Raw genomic sequence first — 22,497 nt, 5'->3', positions numbered from 1 at the left:
TAGCTCTTGTACTTGTGGATGGGCATTGAAGCCTAGTTCAACCCAACCAACCTACAATCCAGCCCACACACCTACTGGCAGGTGCCTTTCTGTCCAGCTACCCCTGCCCCTGTCCTGGTTTTTGTGCTATCAAGTGAGAGTGGTAACCCCGAGGGAGGTGCCCACTATTTCCCTTCTAGGCCACTCCCACTCCCAGATTATGCACTCTCCAGGTGGTTCTGGCATTTGACTTGTGCCAGCCTCTGCCAGCTAATGCTGCGGCTAAGCCCCACCAACCCTCCCCCACTCTAATTTTTGCTTGCACCAGTCGGAACAGTCAGCCCACCGTGGCCCTTCCCTTATCTAGCTCACATGAGGCCCATAGGTGTTACAGCCCTGCCTAGGCTGATCTGCCCCTTCCCGACTCACGCTTTCCAATGGAAGTAGTTGTCCAGCAGGGGAGCCCACATTCCCCTGTGGGCTTTGCCTCCTCCCCCTGATTATCACATGTGCTGTTTGGACGCTGCAACCACATCTGGTAAGGCTCATTTCACCTTGGCATTCCTTAATGTGTACTGGTATGTGTCGCAACCGAACCTGGCTCAACCCACACTCTGTTCTGGTGCTTGGATTCGCCAGCGGGTGATGTGAACAGGTTCAGCCTGGTCTGCCCACAACCCATGCCATGTGTATGCCAGTGGGATAATTTCCATTGCCTATTCTGGGCTGTTTCCTATTGTGCTTCTTGCGCTTACCTGCAGGGACTGTGTCCTGCCACAGAAGTTGTCCAGGCTCCTCCATCAGAAACTCTCCCAATGCCAGGTTTCGCGCATACCAGTGGGTCCATGAGCCAGCCCTGCTCAGTTCACCTCCTGTCCTAGCAGGAACAGTGGCTTTTCCTGACTGGCCTTCAACGCAGTCTGGTTCTTACTGTTGGATGTTTCAACCCCGTCACGGCTCTTCCATACCCCCATACAGCTCACACATGGATCAGTAAGGGCTGAGACCTAGCCTAGTCTGTCACATATCTCCCCTGGTCCTCCAGAGCACCAGATGGTGTTGGAGTCTGGCCCGGCTTGGTGCTTCCAGTCCCAGCCCACACTTGCGCCAAGTGAGATTACAGTCATATAATGATCAGAACGCAGCCCCCATTCCAGCCCATGTGCTCCTTGGTGGGAAACTCAACCCAGCTAGGGTATCCCCTTAGCTCCCCAACCAGGCCTATTCCCAGCCTTAGATCACATGCAGGCCAGTGGCTGCTCTGACTCAGTTTGGCAGAGCCCCTCACTTGTTCTGGCCCCTTAAATGCTGTGGCTTAGCGTCCCTGTCTCACGCAGATCAGTAGGTGCAAGGACCTACTTGGCATGACCTGTGCTCCAACCTGATTTCTGTTGTTTCTTGTGAGTTAAGGTTTGTTCAGCCCTGCCCATTCTGCCTCCTTCCAGTGGCAGCCGGGCCCACCCCACATTCTATTTGAGGATGAACATTCAGGTGCTGCTGCCTTGACCTGCCCTGACTGCTGTGGGTTCCTTTACTGGTGAGTGATGGCAGGTGGCATGGTCACACCTAGCTTAGTCCATCGCAACAGCAGCTTGCGAGCTAACCAGGAGGACTTGTATTTCCACAGGGTTGGGCCCACACAACCCCACAGAGTCTACCCCCAGACCAAGTTCTCTCGCATGCTGGATAGTGTCTTGACCCTGCCGAATGTGACCACTCCACCACTCCACCACCCAGTCGGGTAATGGTACCCAACACTGCCAAAGAGGCCCCATCCATAGCTTTGGTGTGGGCTGGTGTATGGTGATCAGTGATGTTCTATGCTAACAGCCCATCTCTGGATTCCTAATTGGGCTGGTGAATCTGTCTAACCCAAATTATCTTCTGGATACTTCCTTCCAAACCACCAGGTCTCAGTCCCCATGAATGACTGAAACTTTCATGACCCTGTCACTGGGAATAACCCAAAATTCTCTTCTCACCTACACTAAAACTGGCCTTAGTCATGGGTGTCCCCAGGCAGCAACTACATATCTTAAAAACCCCAGAGTTCACCGCCGGGCAGCCAGCAGGCAAAGCCTGACACCACTTGGTGCAGACTTACCCTGCGGGAAGAGCTCTCTTGGGTCCTGGGGGAAGCCAAGGACTCATTCACTACCTTCCCGCAGAGTCTTTGGTGTGAGTCCCCAGCATTGGGTCCAACCTGGCAGGGGCACCCCCCACAACCGCCACACTGCAGGGAGCTGCAGTTGCCCCCAACCCCAAGGCCTGAACCCCTCCCAAACTCGCCCAGCTGCAAGATCTTAGCAGCAGGGCGGAGCTTGGAATTTTAACCCAGTTCCCAAGTTCCCTCATGGTGGACTTACCCTGAGGGAAGAGCTATCTTGGGTCCTGGGAGAAGCCGAGGACTCGTACACTGCCTTCCGGCAGTGTCTTTGGTGTGAGTCCCCAGCATTGGGTCTGACCTGGCAGGGGCACCCCCCACAACCGCCACACTAGAAGGAGCTGTAGTTGCCCCCAACCCCAAGGCCCGAACCAGGTGTTGCTATTTCTAAAAGCCCTTTTAGTGTGTAAGGGGGATCCCACCATGACTTTAGTTTGCCTTTCTCAAGTGATTAATGGGTTTGAACACCATTTCATGTGCTTAATTACCAACCATAGTGTGTGATGTCAAAGTCTCGCATTTGTATTTTAAAATAGATAATTTGCTTCCTCAAATTGAGGTGTTAACTCACATTTGTTGTGGAATATTGGTGTTTTGTCACATATGTGCATTGCAAATGTTTTTCCCAGTCTAAACTTGCCTTTTTGCTATCCATAATTCTTTTGTAAGCAACAGAAGTATTAAATTTTGATGTAATCAAATGCATCATTTTTTTCTTATATTTCAGAAATCTTTGCATAACCCAAGATCAGAAATATTTTTCCTATACTTTCTGCCGGAAGTTACTTTTTGCACTGTTTTTTTAAGATGGCATGGCAGTTGATATTTACAAGGCTGTCTTATATATGTAATTACATCTGATCATCATTTAAAAAAACTTTAAGTAAGACTTAGAAATTTTAATCCCCATTTCATAAATGAGAACGCTGAGGGTTAGAGAAGCGCTGTGTGAGTTCTCAATGTCATAGAACTGATAACAGGTGAAATTGCAGTGTAAGGGTGAAACTGGTAACAAAAAAAAAAGTCCAGGTCTCCTGCTGTTCTACTACTTTGTGAGTCAGGCAGTTAGGGTTCCGGAGAGGGCCCTGGGAAGCAAGGATCTGAGAAATTTAATTGGCACTGAAGTAAGAGACATAGGCAGTGGACAAGCCCATGACCTCACTCCTCACACGTGTATGCCTCTGGCCCACTTAGGCTCCACAGTTGAAGCCAGCCGTAAGCTGGCCCCCAGTGCCCCTCCCAGGTGACAGAAAATGGATCAGCCATTGTCTGGAGGTGAGGAGGGATAGGGAGTGAGGTGGGAGGGATAACTTTGAATGGGTTAAAGAGGAGAGTTTAGAAAATAATTTTTGAGTGAGGTCCATGGCCGACTGTCACAAGCAGACCCTATTGGTCCTGGTCCACCCACAGGAGTCTTGGTGAAATGCTCACCAGACTGGAGATGAACCAGGATTGGGCTGCTGAGGGCTTGTTTGAGATGCTGTTAATCAACGCTTGCTGTGGGCTTCCATGGGCCAGGCCAGTGTACTCACAGGCCATGCAGATAGCTGGGAGGGAACAGGTATAATGAGGAGTCTGGGGAGTCTCTCTGACTAAACTACTGTACCCTCAGATGAGTATTGGGGACTGGGACTGTGGGCAGGTCTGGATAGGCCACTGTACTCACAGATACACAGGAGAGCTGGGCCTGATGGCAAACCAGGTGAGGAAACTTGGACTCTTCCTAGATCAAGTCATTTACACCCACAGGCATTCATGAATACTGGAGCTGGGGATAGGCTAAACCAGGCCATAGCACCTGCCAGCCCACATGAGAGCCAGGACCCAGGGTAGGCCTCGTGGGAGTTTTTGTGGGTCTCTTGGCTAGGGCGTAGCACCCGCTGGCTTGCACAAGAGCTGGGTCTGGAGACAAACAAGGCTGGGCTAGGCAGCAACACCTGCGGGCTTGTGAGAAAGCAGGTTCTGGTGGGTGCTTCTCTGGGTCTCCCTCATAGTACCTGGTGGTGTGTGCAAGGGCTGGGTCTGGGGGCAAGCCAGGATGAGATTCTTAGGGTCTCCATGACTAGGCAGCAATACCCACTGGCATGTGTAAGAACCAGGACTTGAGGGTGGGCTGGGCCAGGGTAGACCACAGTAGCCACTGCTGCACATGACAGTTGGGTCGGGGGTGGGCCTGGTAATAATTATTAGCTAGGTCTGTGGGCAGGCCTAGCTAAGCTAGGCTGTAGCACCCACTGGTGTACGTGAGAGCCGGATCTGGGGGCAGGGAGGGAACCTTGGGGGGGTCTCTCCAACTAGACCACAGTGGACTGGGCCAGGCCGCAGCACCTGCTGGTTTGTGCAAGACAGAACTGGGGTAGACTGGGCCAGGCTAGGCTGCAGCACCCACTAGCTCATGTGAGAGCTGGGGCTTGGGGGTATTACTGGTGGGATTTCTTGGGGGTCTCCCTGACTAAGCCACAGCACCTGCCAGTACAAGCAAGGACGTGGTCTAGATGCAGGCATGGTTTGGGAATTATTAGGGGGTCTCACTGACAAGGACACAGCACCCACTAGCACACATGGAGGCTGGGGCTGAGAGCAGACTGGGCTGGCCTGGGCTGGGCTACAGCACTCTCTGGCACACATTAGAGACTGATCCGGGGACAAGTTTAGTAAGGGTTCTTAGGAGTGAGCCCAATAAGATCACTGCACCCAATCCCTAACCTCAGGAACCATCACATGGTGCAGGCTGAAAGCATGTGCTATGGGACTGGGCCACCACCATTGCTGACTCCATGTAAAGGTAGATAACATATCAGGATGTGCATGAAAGACAGTATAGCCAGCCTTTCTGATTTAACAGAGAAGCTTGAGTACCACACCAGAAGATGGAAAGAAGAGCAGATTGAACAGTACTACATGCCAGGTTTTCCACCAAGCACCTAAGGCTATAGGCATATTGATACAGACATGGAGAGCCAGCAAGCATGGGAAGTGTTAGTTCACACCTGGCACAATGAAGCCAACACCATCTCAGAACAATTTAGACTGCTCAAGTAACACCCTCAGGATATTCTCCCCCTCTTCCATAGGGGTCCCTAGCATGACAGCTCTGTTCCCATGGTGCTGATGTGATCCAGCAATAAGAAGTAGCACAGCAGCTATCCTCCCCATAGTCACACCGCCGCCCCCACCCCATCCCTCTCCATCCAACCCAGAGGCCTGCATGGGTTTGAAATCCCTTCAGCTTTGTAACAAACATTTTTTATTAAGTAAACATTAAAATTTTAAGAATGAAAGTAATTATTGTTAGGAAGGCTATAGGAACAAAAATTATTTAGCCTTAAAGTTGGGCCCTAAGGGCATCGGCAAGCTGGTCAGCGTACCTGCCAGTGGGGCCATGGCCTGTCTGCTGCCCTGGGCTCTATGGTCCCACTGTCAGGTTGGCCCCTGTGGCAGTGGAGGAGGAGTTGGGCGGCAACATGGGGCTCAACCTGTTTGAATAGACCCCGCATCCCCCCTAATAAAGCCTTTTTACATAAGAAAAAGTTGAGTCCAAGCCTTCAAACAAAAAAGTATGGGCTTTCCTTGGGAGGGCTGAGCAAGGGGAGATGGGCCAGAAGAATCTAAGGAAAAGGGTCAATTTCTTCCTCCCTAGTGAGAAGTGTTAAAGATGTTTCAGAGTCTTTAAAAAAAGTATGAACTCTTTTTATTTGAGTTTTGAGCCAGAATTTGCCAAAACCTGCCTCTAATGAAAGATTCCATTCAGGCTGAGGGTCACATCACCCCTAGAAATTGTGGGGTGGCCTCTGAATCTGTCCTATATTCTGATAACAATTCCAGGAAGCATTTTGCTTATGGTTTCCCTGCTCCTGAGTCTTAGCATCTTCAGAAGGTTGTTCTAGCAGCTATGGCAAGCTTGATCTTAGCTCCTGAAAGCTCAGTTTTCAAGATTCTTGCATCTGAAGCCAAGCAGCCAAGAGCTTAAGGCTAGGATCTGGCTTAGTGTCCAGGGAAGGGCCTGAAATTCTGCCTTTTCCAAATCTGTCCCCTCTGATGGATTCCTCCCCCTGCTTTCTATTTAGCCTTGGCTTGCATTAATCTTTTGACCACTGGGGACTAGCAGGCTGGCAGTGAAGACCAAAGCAGTGCCCTTTCTGAAAGGCCAGAGAACTGAGAGCCCAACTGCAGCCCCAGGCATCATATTAAGCCAAAGTCTTTGTTCTACTTTTCTCTGCAGCATGGGTGGGAGCTCTGGCGATGGGCATGATCTTCTTCTGCTCTCCCATTGTGAGTATATTTACTGACCGCCTGGGCTGTCGAATTACAGCCACGGCAGGGGCTGCTGTTGCTTACATCGGCCTTCATACCAGCTCCTTCACCAGGTAAGGCTGGGGGGCGGGGCGGCTATTTGTCATTTCCCAAGGTCGAGGGGTGGCTTCTTTGTGGATTTCAGCTAGGAACACTCTTGTCACTGTCAAATCCTTGGTGACCCCAATCATATAGAGCCCTAAGAGGCTCTACTCCTAGGATTCCTGGTCCAGTAAGACTCACCGAGGTAGGGGTCCTGGGACACATGGTGGGGAATATCCCAATGAAGATCCAAGAGTTCCAAAGAGTGGGGAGGAGCCTCAGTCTGGTAGTACATAGAGCCAGGGCCCAAGTTCAGTTCTGGCCACTGGATGGTTATGGAACTATTAATGAGTCCCATTTCTTTCTCTTGGTATGAATTTCAGTAACATGAGGGGTCCCTTCCAGCTCTACCATTCTAGTCCTCTTCAATGTGCCACACTTCTCACAACCTTGCCTTCCTTCCCAGGAATGAGCCTCTTGAGTAAGCCCATATGAACACCTAGCGTCCAAGGAATCTTCAATAAATCTTAGGTTAAGATCAGCAGAGCTCGAGACTGTCAAGCATTTCTTTCTCTTTTTTCAAAGGTTTTAATTTTCAATAATTTATTTAATGCAGAGACAGACAAAGGGTAGATCGGGGGATGGAGGATTGATTCTCTCTCTCTCTCTCTCTCTCTCACACACACACACACACACACACACACACACAGTGTGTGTACTCTACCTTAAAAAAAAAGATTCGCACACTGGAGTGGGGATGTTCTACAGCACAGGCCCACAGGTCAGCTAGGACTAGGCAAAACTCAAATTCTAGCTCCCCTGGTCTCATTGACAGATCTTGGTGATGTCAGGCAAGGAACAAGCTGCAAGTTCACTTTATGTTTCCTGCCAGCCCTGCAGAAACATGCATACAGGGTAGGGGAGATTAAATACCTCACACCACAGCTTAACGAATATGGAATTCCTGAAGAACGCTATTGACTTTCTGCCAAACACGCGTTGGAAGTTATGTTACTCCTACTTCCAATCTGTCTGGACTGATGTGGGGCAATGCCAGCCTGAAGACACAGAAATTACCAGTGTGACATCTTGTGTGGGAGCAGGGTTAAGTTGTCAGAGATTAATTTTGTGAGCTCAGCTCCCCAGAGAAGGCTGTGACTCTCCTGGCCTCAGGTTCTATTCACAGTGGAACTTGCATTTGACCTGCAGGAATTTCTTAGTTCCATCCTACCCAACAGGGACACGGGAGAACCATGTCCTGTCTGGGACCTAGTCAGCCTTTTCAGAGCAGCCACTCCAAATCTTTTTAAGACCCCTCTCTGGTGGTTGGCTTCATTTATCATAATCTTGGCAAGTTAGTGCCTGGTTCCTTGTAAGGAGGAGCTATGCCTCAGAAGTGGCTCCAGTGTCAGCGCTACATGGCAAAGGCTTGTTTTGTAAGACTGAGCAGAAAAAAGTGTAAACAAATTAGCAACATATGGATCCCATTTCCCTTCCAATCCACATGGGCTTGGTTACAGGAGGGAAAGCTTAGATGTGGTGTTTTCCTCTGGCAGCTCTGTTGAGGCACATTGGAGGCGGTGTGCTATTCTCCAACTCCTAGCCCCCACCCTAGCCCAATTGCTCTTTCTGTGAGGACATCTTTGGAGTCAAGAAACTTTCTAGCTGGCTTCATGTCCAGTGGAAAAATGATCCTAGTTGTGTTTAGAGATCCAAGTTGTCCTTGCTGGTGTCTCAGCAGTGTTGTGATGCCTTTGGATGACGTGGAACAGGGTGGAGAAGAGACAGAGCTGGTGAGAATTTGGCAAGCCCAACTAAGAGGGCCTCCTGTTCTGGGGCTCAGTTACAAAAAGACACACTACTCAGCACTATGAACTGAATGCCATGCTTTGCCTACCATGAAACTCCAGCCTGAAAGTCTAATTTCTCTCCTTTAACAAGGCCCCCATCTCAGGCTATCTCCATAGGATGCTTGCAATCCCATGGGAACAGGCCCCAAGGGGCCTGATGGAAGAGGAACAGTGGCTTAGCTCTGTGTTCTGAGTGGAAATCACCCTTTTGAAATTGAAATTCCTGCTCACACCCACTGATTTCAAGCAGCTATACAGCAACAGTGATGACAGACACACTAGGATCATGAGGGGTAGCACCACATCATGTGTGCTGCAGAGGTCCAATCTTTTAGTACAAGCACTGGATCTATTTCTGAGGAAGAACTGCCTGACCCAAAGAAGTGTTAAGTAGTGAAGTGGTCAGATAAGCGCTATTGCAAAATAGATGGAGGCATCAAAAAGAAAAGAAAACTCTTCATGAAATTGTGCCAATATTGTCTGGAATCAGGTGACTACCAAACCTGACTTTCCTGTGGCCTTTCCCCTCTGACACTTTGTGTTCTGTCACAGAATCTCATGGCAACAGTAGAGCCTGAGTTTAAAGCCAAGTCTTGTCTTACTTGGCCAGGCCCACAACGTTTTTTGAGAGTCTACTTGCTGTGTTACAGTTGGGCTTCTCTAGGGAACACATCCGTGCCAATCCAGCAACAGAGGCAGGGCTTGGCAAGTTGAAGGGATTCCTTTCCTCAAGATGCCCTAAGAGCCTGGGAGATCCTGCAGAGCCTGGAACAAACAGCCATGGGATATTCAGACCCTGAGTAGGGTTGCAGAGGGGGATGTTTCTCAGAAGATCATCAGTTCATTCTCTGAAATATCATTCTTTGAGCATGGAGAACACTGAAGAGTCCTATGAAGGGTGTCAATCTTACAAGATCCTGGCTACTTGCAAAGTTTTATTACCTGGGATAAAATTTTGATCACCAGTATATCCAGAGTGCCTGGGCAAGCAGTAAAGTAAAACTACTCTTTCAAAGGTGCTGATTGACTACCTGTAGCCCCTCACCCAGAGTTTGCATAGGTTGGCTATGACTGTCTTTCTTTCTTTCTTTCTTTCTTTCTTTCTTTCTTTCTTTCTTTCTCTCTCTCTTTCTTTTCTTTCTTTCTTTCGTTCTTTCTTTCTTTCTTTCTTTCTTTCTGAAGATTTATTGGAAAGGTAAGAGCGACACGGAGAGAGGAAGAAACAGAAAAGACAGAGATCTTTCATCTGCTGAATCACTCCCAAAATGCCCATGACAGCCAAGGATGGGCTAGGATTGAAGGCAGAAGTCAGGAACCCCATCTGAGATTCTTAGGTGGGTGACAAGAGCCCAAACATCTGCAACACTATTCACTGCCTCCCTGGTACATTAGCAGGATGCGGGATCACAAGTGGAGTAGCTGAGACTCAGTCTTCTGATATAGGCTGTGGGAGTCCCACGCAGGGGCTTGACCTCCTTGCCACAAGGCTGGTCCCCATGGCTTTTTTTTTTTAAAGAGCATTTCATTTTGATTGGTAGCTAGGATTCATTATGGAGTTGCACAGATTTTAATTCAAGCCCCAGCTTCGCCAACTCCCAGCTGTGTTACCTTGGGCCACTTGCTTTACTTCTCTGTTCTGCTGTCTCCTTTGCAAAAAGAGAAGTCCCTATTCCTTATCTGTTCTGAGGCACAATGGCAAATGGGGCCGTGGGTAAGGGTGGAAGGCATAGAGTCTCAGAAGGCTAAAACAGATGGGACGGGGATTGCTGGTCAAGTACTGAGTACTGCTCTCTGTGTCTCTTCCACAGCTCATTGAGCCTGCGCTACTTCACCTACGGGATTCTCTTTGGTTGTGGCTGTTCCTTCGCTTTTCAGCCATCCCTCGTCATCCTGGGCCACTACTTCCAGCGTCGCCTGGGTCTGGCCAATGGTGTGGTGTCTGCTGGGAGTAGCATCTTCTCCATGTCCTTCCCCTTCCTCATCAAAATGCTGGGGGATAAGATCAAGCTGGCTCAAACCTTCCAGGTGCTGAGTAACTTCATGTTTGTTCTCACGTTGCTTTCACTCACCTATCGGCCCCTCCTGCCCAGCTCCCAGGACACCCCAAGCAAAAGAGGTGTTCGTACCCTGCACCAGCGCTTTCTGGCTCAGCTCAGGAAGTACTTCAACATGCGAGTGTTCCGCCAACGCACCTATCGCATCTGGGCCTTCGGGATCGCTGCTGCTGCCCTTGGCTACTTCGTTCCCTATGTCCACTTGGTAAGGAATACCAGGGTAGGCCCACAGCACTGGCCCCAAGAAGCTGCCCTCAACTTTCCTAGAGACCCAAGGGTGGGGGTGAAACACACCAAAAGAACAGAGCTAGTATCTTTGGCAAGAGAAACAAAGCAGTGGTTGGAGAGGCCCAGAGAGAAAGGTTGACAGAGAATTGCAATGAAAGACAGGAGGTACTCCTTGAAACAGAAGGCCAGTAGATAGGGCTATCTCCATGCTAACAATGCAGATGGCTTTCGGTGGTAGACATTGTCCAGATGCATGGGATTGATCCAAATGATCCAAGACAAAGCTTCCTGTGGAATGTCGGTCTTTGTGGGTAAAAACTTTCATGTAAGATATAACATACACTAGAGCTCTCCAGATTCATCAGGTGCAGTAACTTCTGGAAAGTATTAAAAAATCTCCTATATTACAGAAGGTCATTTGTTTCACCTGGAAGCTGCCAAACTTAAATGACCACAGAACAGTGGGTTGCAGTTAGTTGTTATCTTCTGCAGACATCATTTCTTAAAACATGCCTTGGAAGCTTTGTTCAGAAGTTAGTGGAGCCTTCTTGCCTGTTGACCGGATGCTTCCCCAGCCTATCAGTGTTGCATCAAGGAGTGGGGAGATTGTAGAGGAACCTTGGGATTTTTCCTCAGTTTTAAGGGTATATGGTGTGTTGCTTAGGCTTAGAAGGGTCTGGGATGTAACTCATCTCCACCCCCTGCCCCCGCCCCTGCCCGCCCACCACTATTACTCAGAAGCCCAGAATCCAGAAAACCAAGGGATAAGTAAACCCTCAGTCTATTAGAGATAGCCAGAGAGCTTCTCTTAGAGCTAGGGCTCCAGGGGAGGGGGCTCCAGGGGAGGGGGCTCCAGGAGAGGAGGTTCTCAATTCAGAAAAATAAGCAAATAGAGGGTTCCAGACTTGCCAACAGTTAACCAGTTAGTTCCTTTTCCTCCTCCTTTTCTGAGGGACCCAGTGCTACTAATTTTTTGCAGATGAAGTATGTGGAAGAAGAGTTCTTGGAAATCAAGGAGACCTGGGTGCTCTTAGTGTGTATTGGAGCTACTTCAGGCCTTGGGCGTCTTGTGTCAGGCCATGTCAGTGACTCCATTCCTGGACTTAAGAAGATCTACTTGCAGGTGAGTCTGATCACCTTTGCACAGAAAGGATAAGAACAGCCTCAGTCTGCCGCACATTCTACACATATTAGGTTGTTCCAAGCCTTTGGGACAGGATGGTAGTGTGTGTTGCTGCTATCTGCCACATGGGAAGTCAATCAAATCCTCTGAGAATCAGTTTCCTCTACTTTCTCTTTATTTATCCTAGGGAGGGAGGGAGGGAGAGAGGGAGGGTGAGAGAGAGAGAGAGAGATTGCTCCCAGCTACTGGGTCACACTCCAAATGTCCACAGTGATCAGAGCTTGGCTGGCCTAAAGATTCACAAGCTGGTAACCCAATGCAGGTCTCCCAGGTGGCTAGCAGGAACCCAATTACTTGAGCCATCACTGAACCATACCAGGGTCTGCATTAGCTAAAATACCAACAGTACTAGAATCAAGTATCACTCTCAGGCACTCCAATGCGAGACACAAGCAACCTAACTATCAGATAATTTATTTTGTTTATTATTGTTCTTTGATACAATTTAGTTGGCGCTGGGGTCTCCCTTTCCCCTCCCCCAAATTCCCTCCCCTCTCCTCTATCAGAGAAATTTTAAAGTAAGTTTTTGTTAATTATGGATCTAGAGTTGTGGGGAGGGGTGATTGAGGCCAGAGTCACCTACAGACACCTTCAGACAGAATGGCTACCATTTCAGCTCTCCATTATTTCGGAGGGTCTTGGGCCTCGGCAAACTTTTGTGGCTTAGTGCCTCTCTCCTCTAGGCACAGGCACAGGGCTATCACTTCATACTTTCAGAATGATTTGTGCTCAAGCACTGGCTCTCAAACATGACCCTATCAATGGACACAAAAAAGGTGCCAAGAAAGGCCAGCTTTCATTTCCCCTCTCTAGGCCTCACCTTCCTCATTTGTGCAAAGGGATTCTCCAGAGACCACCTTCTGTACAAATGGGGAGCATCTGTGTGGCTACTCAGAAAGCAAGGAAACCTGTGTCACTGTTAGTATGAAAAGATTAATCCCATTTGCTCTGAATGCAGTCTGCTGCTCAGGTTGTCTGTATGGCAATGGTCTTACTCTTCTGGTTTATGCATTTTGTTTCCCTCAGAGGAGCCAGCTATGGAGGTGCCCAAGTGCAGGACTCTGTGGCAGTACAAAGGCTGCTCCAGAAAATAAGTCGCAAATCTCCCATCAGCAATGTGATTGTTGGATTCATTTGCACTCATCTCCAGGGCAAGTTCTGAAAGCATTTTGGGTAGAACCTGACTGCACTCACAGCAGGGATTTCTCTGTCTCTGGTAGCTGCATGTGCTTTCCCAAATACCCACAAATGTCATGGACAAGGACATGCTGTATTTGTGTGTCACCTTGCAGGAGCTGGTGAATCTTATTTATCAGAGCTGGGGCACCCCGATGATACAGTCAGTCCTACCTTTTGTTACATGAATGGAAAAACTGGGAAAGGCTGACATAGACAGAGTAGCAGCAAGGCTGAACTGCTATACAGTATTATTCTCATATTCCTCTTACCCTCAGAGCCAAGTTGTAATTTGGCCAAGATCAAACTCAGAGCCTGTAGTTCAGGTATATTATACAATTTTTTTATCTCCTATGCAAGTGCTTTAATTCCGTGGCTTTTTGCATGGTAGCACATGGGGTTTTCCCAGTCTCTCCCACATGCCACCTCTTTGGTCTTCCCTGCCAATATTAGCAGCTCCACTATGCCAAAGCATTCTAAAGTCAGGGTAATCTGGCATTGGGCCATGACTTTATCTTGAGGAGAGGCAGCAGCCCTGCCCAGCCTTGCAGCAGCTCACGTACTTCTCATAGTCCTGAGGAGATAGGCAGGACCCAAGCTGATTTTCTGTTGTGCAGAAGCTCCAGAGGCCACAGAGGCACTAGTTAATTAGAAGCCAAGTTTGGTGTAGGTCCCAGTGCTTCTGCTGACTCTCCTACTCACTTGTTCCTGTCCCTTCTCTTTACTCTCACTTGGGCCAGTTCTACCACTTAGAATAATTTAAAATAATTTTATAGAATATGAGAGGACTGGGGCCCGGCGGCGTGGCCTAGCGGCTAAAGTCCTCGCCTTGAAAGCCCCGGGATCCCATATAGGTGTCGGTTCTAATCCCGGCAGCTCCACTTCCCATCCAGCTCCCTGCTTGTGGCCTGGGAAAGCAGTTGAGGACGGCCCAATGCATTGGGACCCTGCACCCGCGTGGGAGACCCGGAGGAGGCTCCAGGTTCCCGGCTTCGGATCAGCGCGCACTGGCCCGTTGCGGCTCACTTGGGGAGTGAATCATCGGACGGAAGATCTTCCTCTCTTTCTCTCCTCCTCTGTGTATATCTGGCTGCAATAAAATGAATAAATCTTTAAAAAAAAAAAAAGAATATGAGAGGACTTCAAAAAGTTCATTGGAAGCAGAAGCAAAAGATATATTAAAAAACATTTTAATGCTAAAAACTTGAAATCCATACAGATCCAGCAATCTCCAAATAGTTCATGGAAAATGTATACCCTGAAACAACTATGCATGGATTTGACCACTTTGCATTAAAAAAAACTTTTTTTGTCCATTTCCCCCACAAGCTTTTTGAAGCAGTCTTTTATTTATTTTTTTAATTATTTATTATTTAACTTCATTAATTACATTGTATTATGTGACACAGTTACATAGATACTTGGGTTCTCCCACCCCTCCCCAAACCCTCCCACCATGGTGGATTCCTCCACCTTGTTGCATAACCACAGCTCAAGTTCAGTTGAGATTCCCTCATTGCAAGCGTATACCAAACATAGAGTCCAGCATCTTATTGAAGCAGTCTTTTATAACTGAAGCCTCTCTTCCTTAACTTGGAGTCCAGCTTCTTCATTTTACAGATTGAGTACCTTAGACCTAGAACAGAAGACAGTGGATTAACTGCTCCTTTCTCCATCACCTAAACTTGCCGTCTTTTTTCCCTGAATCAGGTGTAGTAGGAAAGGCCTACAGAGAGCACAGTACCTGGCTTCAGGTTCTGAAGCACAATCTGTTAGACCCTGTGGTTCCTACTGTTGATGACAAGCACATGGGTCTGGCATCAGCCCTTGCACAGTCTGCTGAGAAGGAAATGGTGACAATACGCGTAACAGGCTCACTTTGCACCATTTTGTTGAGACCTGATTCCATTTTCAAAAGAGAATTTTTTATTTCTTACTTTGGCATGGCCTAAAAAAGGATATTAAGATGCAATAGATAGTAACTAGAGCTGATTAGGATTAGAGAATGGGATTGTTTATATTATACAATGGCACTAATTCTTTTTTTTCTATTCATTTATTCATTAATTACATTGTATTACATGACACAATTTCATAGGTACTGGGATTCTCCCCCCTTCACCCCAAACCCTTCCCCCATGGTGAATTCCTTCACCTTGATGCATAACCACAGCTCAAGTTCCATTGGGATTCCCTAATTACAAGCTCACACCATACAGAGTCCAGCATCCCACTGTCCAGTCAAGTTCAACGGCCTCTTAGGGAGGCCCTCTCAGGTTTGAAGGCAGAGAATGGCACTAATTCTTTCAAAAAAGAATTTCTCTAAAAGGTGGAGTAACAGAGAAAGAGTCTTCCGTTCAGAAGTTTACTCTCCAAATGCCCACAAGAGCCAGTGCTAGGCCAGTATCTTCTGTGGCCTTCCCAGGCACATTAGCAGGAAGTTGGATTGGAATCATGGCATAGCCAAGACTTGAATCGGGTACTCTGATACGATATGCAGGCACTACAAGTTGAGCTTAACCTATTGTGTCAGGTAGGCCATCTCAATGGTATCAGTTCTTAATTGTCTTAATAGACCTGATTGCCCAGGGGGGCTGGTTTATGGCTCATAGTTGTGGGTGACTCTCATAGAGGAGAAGCTGCTGTACCTAGTTTCTTATTCCTAGCATCTGCTGGGCTATCTCAGAGAAGTATGAACAAAGCTCAAAGGTCTCCTAACAAAGGGGCATCCTCAGATGGCGTTATTCTCCCCAGAAAGCTAACCAATCGACCCAACAAACCCACTGCCCTCAATAATACAGAAAATCTGTATAGCATAAAACATCTTTGGTCACCTCCCCTGGACTCCTTCCGTGTGAACTTGCCTATTGGCCAGCTGTGAGCTATTGGGAAATCCTTTGGCTTGTGAAGACCTCTCTAAACAGATCAGATTTTACTGTTGACCTTGGGATCACCTGGCTCCTGTGGCTGAAAGGGGCTAGACAGGAGGCCAGAGGTCCTTTCTCTGCCTGTAGCTCAGATCTTCAGTCTGCGTCACTAAAACAGTTTGCCAATGACTTTAATCAAAAGGTCAGCTGTTTTCAGCAGAGAGGAGACAATCTAACCCCTAGAAAGGCATTTGTTTCTTTTGAAGTTCTTTTACTGAGCTCTAAGAAAGTCTAATGACCAATCAGTGCTCTTCGGCTGGCTACAAGCTCTCTAGACACCCTCCTAGTGACTGAATTCCCCTCTAAGATCTTCTGTTATCTCCTCTGAGTGTGTATCTAACCCCGAGTGCCCCAGATCCCCTCCCCCCCAGAGTCATGCTGCCTGAGATGTGACAGAGATGGTATGTCCCATGTCCTAAAGCACAGGAAACCTGATGAAACCTAACCCACAATTGTCTCCTTCATGACAAAGTGTTTTCTAAAATGAAGCCTCCACACAAATGACCAATGGCTCCTTCCTCACTTTATACCTTCCATTCCACTACCTACCAACTAATTTTCATGCAGGCTACACTCATTTTCTTCCTTCTGCCTCCGATACCGTGCTTGGATCCAAAAGCACCAATAAGCTCCGATTCCAGATCCCAACCCCTGGAACAGAAAGCAGATATAGCAACTCCCTTTATCTCAGAGTCTGGTGAAAAGACAAGTGTTTTCCAAAAAGATTTATTTGGGGTTTGGTGTTGTAGCATAGTAGGTAAAGTCATGACCTGAAACACAAGCATCCCTTATGGACACCAGTCCATGTCCCACTTCCTTCACTTCCAATCGAGTTCCCTGCTAAGTGCCTGGGAAAAGCAATAAAAGATGGCCTAAGTGTGTGGGCCTCTGCCGCCCATGTGGCAGGCCTACAAGAAGCTTCTGGCTCCTAGTTTCCACCAGTCCAGTCCTGGCTGTTGGAATCATCTAGGTTGGGGGGAGAGTGAAGTAGCAGATGGAAGATTTCTCTTTCTATCCCTCTCTGTCACTTAAGGCAAAATAACACAGAGATTTTCCAATGCTGGTTTACTCCCCAAATGTCTGCAACAGCCAGCGATGGGACAGGTAAAAGCCAGGATCCTAAAACTTCATCCAAGTCTCCCACATGGGTTACAGAATCTCACATCTTCCACTGTCTTCTCAGGCACATTAGCAGGGAGCAGGATCAGAAGTGGCTCAGCCAGGACTTGAATAGGGGCTCTGATATGGGATGCCAGTATCATGGGCAGAGACTTACCTCCACTGTGTGCCACAAAGCCAGCCCTAAACACAAACTTCTTAAGGCCAACAGTTATGCTTCCCCCTCTCTCAATCCTGATATAATCACAGTTAAGTAAAGGCTCTCTTTTAAAAGACTGTGAATCCTTCAATGTAGGTCTTAGATGTAGCTTAGGGTAACTATTTAGTCCAACTACTTTTCCCTATTAACATCCCTGGTGCCATTTTATGGACAGTAAAAATTAAGATCTGAGAAAGGAATGCTATTTGGTATATGGTCTTTGACCTCAGGCCATTGCTCCTCTAGGTTCTCTCCTTCCTGCTCCTGGGCCTGATGTCCATGATGATTCCTCTGTGCCGTGACTTTGGGAGCCTCATCGTTGTCTGCCTCTTCCTGGGCCTGTGCGATGGCTTCTTCATCACCATCATGGCTCCCATTGCATTTGAGTTGGTGGGCCCAATGCAGGCCTCACAGGCCATTGGCTACCTCCTGGGCATGATGGCTCTGCCAATGATTGCTGGGCCCCCTATTGCAGGTAAGACTGACCTCCAGGGAAGGCATGGGTCAGGCAGCCCTGTCTTCCCTGATGAGCTTTCCTGAGTACTTCTACTTGAAGCCCCTTTTCCTTGTGTTTGCTGTTTAAGAAGCCTCATCAGAGTGTCTGAAATCCCTTCTTGTTACTGGTAAAATTAAACACAGCACTGGGGAAATGGGTTTCCCATGAATATCTGTATGTGTCAATGGAGTTTTTATTGCAGACAGCATGGGTCCTTCCAAGAGAGTAGAGAAAACTGGGTTTCACCATCTTGACTATTCTATTATCCAGTATCTCCTCACTCTTTCCATGAGCAAGTGGTTATTTGCAAGGCATGTGAATAGGGAGATAGGATAAAATGGATTCCCAGTTTTATTAATATTCAGAGATGCCCACCTCTTCTTCTAACAGCTTCTGAGCTGGATCTGTAGAAGAGAATTGACTGACAAAACCCCAGAACTGGGCCGGTAAGGCTCATCTTCACAAGCGGTAGGCACAGCCATCTTCAGTACTCTCAGCCTCTCCCTGCCCTTCTGGGAGGGCATTGCTGGCACCCCAGGGGACACAAGAAACAGAAAATCTAAAGCAGTGAGAGCTTATTCACTTCCTGAGGAGTTTATGACAGACCTCTCCTAGGCCAGTCAAATGGGCTAATTCAATAACCACTCTTCAAACATCAATTATGTGAAAGATGTTGTAAGGGTACTGTGTGACAAGGGCAATTTTGTTTTCTTTTTAAGATTTATTTTGCTTATTTAAAAGGGAGAGAGAGAGAGAGACAGACAGACAAAGGCAAAGGTAGAACTCTTCTATGCACTGATTTACTCTCCAAATGGCCATGATGATTGGGGCCTAGACCAGGCTGAATTCAGGAGCCAGAAACCTATCCAAATCCCCCACATAAGTGGTAGGGGTTCAAGAACCTGGGAGCATCATCTTCTGCTTCCCCAGGTGCATTAGCAGGGGGTTGGATCAGAAGCAGAGCATCCAGGTTTCAAACCAATATTCTGATACATGATGCCAGCATCGCAGACAGCAGATTAACTTGCTGCACCATAATCCTGGTCCTAGTTAACACTTTCATTCAGGTTGCTGTGCAACAAACTGCTCACTGGAGGAGGGACCCCTTAGCCCCTGATCCCAACAGTGCTCCAGAACCCATCTCGGTTTTCTTACTTGCTGGGAATTAGTTCTGGGCTCATCCTCCCTATGGGGTACCTCACATTAGCTTCTGGAGGTGAGTGAGCAAGGTCTTGAATCCCATGCACAACAAATCTATGGCCCCAGAATGGTCAACCATGTCTGTAACTGAAAGGAAGATGTATGCATACAGCCATGTCCAAGGGCAAATAGCACTTCAGAGAAAAGGCAAATAGGATCTCAGCTGAACTGTCCCATAAGAATTTTTAGGGAGGTGGGTGTGAAAGGCAGAGACTAGAACTGTGAAGCAAGACAAACCTTAGCCATCTTCTGTGCAATTCTAAAGCAGCTTCCCTTCTAATTCCATGCCTAGGAGTGTCTGGGAGCTAGCTGTAGCTCAATGAAAGTCCCAAATAGAGAAACTTCAAGAGAAGCTTCATTAACTTTTCATAATAAGCATTCACCCCAAGGGCCTGTGTGATCATTACCTCAGGGAGGAGCTACCTGCCCTTGAAGTTCAGGGAGCTCCTTGAGTTAAAGCAGTGCAGACTAAGAGTCTCTGGAGAGGCACCACCATGGTCACTTAAGAGGCTGAGAGGGAAAAAAGAAAAGAGGCTGAGAGCACTTGTGGGTGGCAGGATGAAAACCAAGCTTAACTTGTATCTCTTGATGTTTACAGGCCTTCTTCGCAACTGTTTCGGGGACTACCACGTGGCCTTCTATTTTGCTGGTGTGCCTCCCATCATTGGAGCTATAATCCTCTTCTTTGTCCCTCTTATGCACCAGAGGATGTTCAAGAAAGAGCAGAGGGATTCCAGCAAGGATAAAATGTTGGCTCCTGATCCAGATCCCAATGGAGAGCTGTTGCCAGGCTCCCCCACCCCTGAGGAACCAATCTAATGCCTCTTTCATGCCATTATGTACCCCTCCTAGCCCTTCCCTTTCATCCTACCTGCTCAGCCTTTACATTTTTGCTACCAGCACACTTGTTCCCATACCTGTACACACAGCATTGCAGCCACTTGACCATTTCCCTGGAGCCCAAACTACAGGTATCCCAAACTCATTAACCAAATTCTCCCTAGGAATGCCTTCAAACTTGCCAGGGACCTTCTCCTCTCAGGATCTGAGAAACCTTAGGATCACCCACCCTCTCAGCCTTTGGAACCTGTCCAAATACTTTTTAATCCCCTGGGGTAGGAGGAGGATGGGACCTCCTAGCCCCAGCTTTTTTGTCACCCACCAAAACCAATTGACAAAGGTGCTACTGTGTCCCCAGGAGCCTTGGGGGAAGCCCGAAGCCTCTGTTTGTTGAGGACTTTATTGCCATCCATCCTTGGGAGCCATTTGCTGAGGGTGGGGTGGGGTGCAAAGAGGGAAGACAGGGAGGCAAAAATATAAGACAAGAAGTCTTGTTTCACCTCAGTTTCTCAGGACCATGACTTCTCAAGAGCTATGTACAGGCAGTGTTCCCCACAATACAGTTGCTTAACAAGCTGCTTCCTCCTTCCCTTCCTTATTTTCTCTATTGCCTCCTCTCCATTCTCTTCCCTCTTTATTTCTGTCATAGACACATAGGTGCTTGGAGACAGGAGGGACCCAGAGCTTGGACCAACCAGCCTCACCTTGGCCCAATCTACCATAACACTAGCATTGATCCCACTCATCTCAAACTGAGCTACATCTCACTTTTTTTGGCTCAAGCTGATATAAATAATAGACTGGAAAAGTAAAATATCAGATAAGGAAGGGACTTTAAACACCAGAGTTCCATGTGCCGTTGACTGGCATTTACAGATTTCACAGGCCTGAAAGTCACCTTCCCTCCCCCCACTCAGTTCTCCATCCTTATAGTGACCTGTCAAAATGTGAAGATATTCCTTTCATCTCAGAAGGCAGAGGAAGACTGATGTCAGCTGGCTGGTGTGTGTGAGGAGGAGCAGTGAGCACTGGGTATTAACATGGTGATGGACCAACTCCATCTCTATTTTTATGACAAGTCAATATTTCTACCTGGGCCAGGCCTGGAAAGGGAGTACCCTCAAAAAATATCCCATTCCCAATGCAGATCCAAAAATACTATAAGCAGCACCTGCACATTGGGTTGGACAGCTTAACCACCCAGTGTGTCCCCCATCCTGGACATCCTGGGCCACCCAGTGGGCATTAAAAGTGCCAGGAAAGGTAGACTTCATTCCTCTGAGGCAGGCTCCAGAGGTTTCCTAGGCCCAGGCTCCAGGCAATGGTCTTATTGAAGAGCATTCCAAGTGCCCCTGGCTAGGGGCAGTGGGCACTGCCAGGCTATTTTCAGCTAGCACAGCTCACCTCATTAGGAGCTCAGCCTCTCTCCTCGTTCAGCCCCTTTGTGTCTCTCTCCCCCCCAAACCCCCCATCTCTGGGCTTTTGTCTATTGTGTTCTTGTCATCTAGCCCTGCATCATCTTTTTGCCAGGCATTCCTGGCTGTCACTTGGAGCCAGCTTACCATCCAAAGCCAGGGTCATCCCAGGGCCAGGAGGATGAGGTCGCCCTGAGGGGCTCCATAAGGAGACAATGGCCCCCCCACCCATGAGTTTTTCCGTTACAAACAGGCAGCTGGGGCATAGTCGGCCTCTGATAGTTTCATTCAAGGCCAAAGTCCTGAGCCCCCCTTGGCTGGTCCCAGTCCAGCTCTTGTCAAACTCCCAAAGGAAAGTCCACTGGTTCTTGGCTCTCTGGTTAGGAAAGGGCCTAATTACTGCCCTGTCAGCACAAATAGCAGTGGGCTAGGAAAAACTAGTCCCCAGGAGCCCTCAAATTCCCAGGAGAGGCCACAGGAAATACTGGAACAATAGTGCCCTTGATTCCTTTCCTCCTTGCTCTCCCCTCTACTGGATCAAGTGGAGGTTGCTTCTACAGGACCCCCTTTGTTGTTCATGCTGTGTATAGCACTTAAGAATCAGGCTGCTACCCACTTCTCTCCAGATGAAGGAAAGACGTTTACAGGTCCCAAATCTGTCCGTTCAAGTGTCACATAACATGGTAGGGTGTCAATTTACTTCTTCCACACATGTGCACGTGCATGTGTGGGCTTGTGTGCTTTTGGAGAGAATGTTGGCTGGCAAAAGCAGCACAGTATTATTAATATTTAGAGTAGGATGCCACCTCTTAGGCACCGCAGTTAAATCTAGAAGAACGAACAAAATTTCAGAGCTTAAGACCTGAGACATTTAAATCCTCAAGGGGTTTGGAACAAAATAAACAAATCTAAAAATCTGGTTGTGGTATGTATGTTGCCTACAAGGGTGAAACAGTCTTAATCTGATGAACAGCAGGAAGTTTGGCATCAGAACCGAAGTCACATTTCAAATCCAGCTTCTGCCAGGGTCTACACTCTGGGAAAACAGAAGTTGGAAAGGAACCATACAAGGACTGTTGAGACGACTGAATTTTGGGGAGAGCTCTCAAAAGGTGGTGACTTGATTAAATGAGGCCAAGGTTACTGACTGAGCTGGAATACAGGCTCCACCAAGGCTGCCCCCTTGCTACAAATATGCCATATTGAAAATTGGCAAAGACCTTAGCAGTAACCCAATTCTCTTCCTTTCCCGTTCCCTTGTGTCATTGATGGGAAGCTAAAGAGACTAGCATAGCTGGGTTACACATTCCAACAGCAACAAAGCTCAGAATT

The 22,497-nt window shown here is 47.9% G+C and overlaps 1 protein-coding gene across 2 annotated transcripts in view; it reads left to right on the top strand.

Moving 5' to 3' along the window:
- The window catches only part of SLC16A2 (solute carrier family 16 member 2), a 134,301-nt gene extending 112,219 nt beyond the window's left edge, over window positions 1–22,082 (top strand). The window contains exons 2-6 of one of the 2 annotated variants that reach the window (XM_004592760.3): window positions 6,366–6,510; window positions 10,137–10,587; window positions 11,590–11,733; window positions 17,461–17,689; window positions 19,509–22,082. In XM_004592760.3, coding sequence (XP_004592817.2) covers window positions 6,366–6,510; window positions 10,137–10,587; window positions 11,590–11,733; window positions 17,461–17,689; window positions 19,509–19,729 — 1,190 coding nt within the window. In that variant the 3' untranslated portion in view covers window positions 19,730–22,082. The remainder of the gene's footprint in view (window positions 1–6,365; window positions 6,511–10,136; window positions 10,588–11,589; window positions 11,734–17,460; window positions 17,690–19,508) is intronic. The other variant, XM_058658616.1, reaches the window with a different exon arrangement.
- The last annotated feature ends 415 nt before the right edge of the window (window positions 22,083–22,497 follow it).

Source organism: Ochotona princeps, chromosome X, assembly GCF_030435755.1.
Source record: "Ochotona princeps isolate mOchPri1 chromosome X, mOchPri1.hap1, whole genome shotgun sequence".
Lineage (NCBI taxonomy): Eukaryota > Metazoa > Chordata > Mammalia > Lagomorpha > Ochotonidae > Ochotona > Ochotona princeps.
This window is presented reverse-complemented; position numbering and strand designations above follow the sequence as displayed.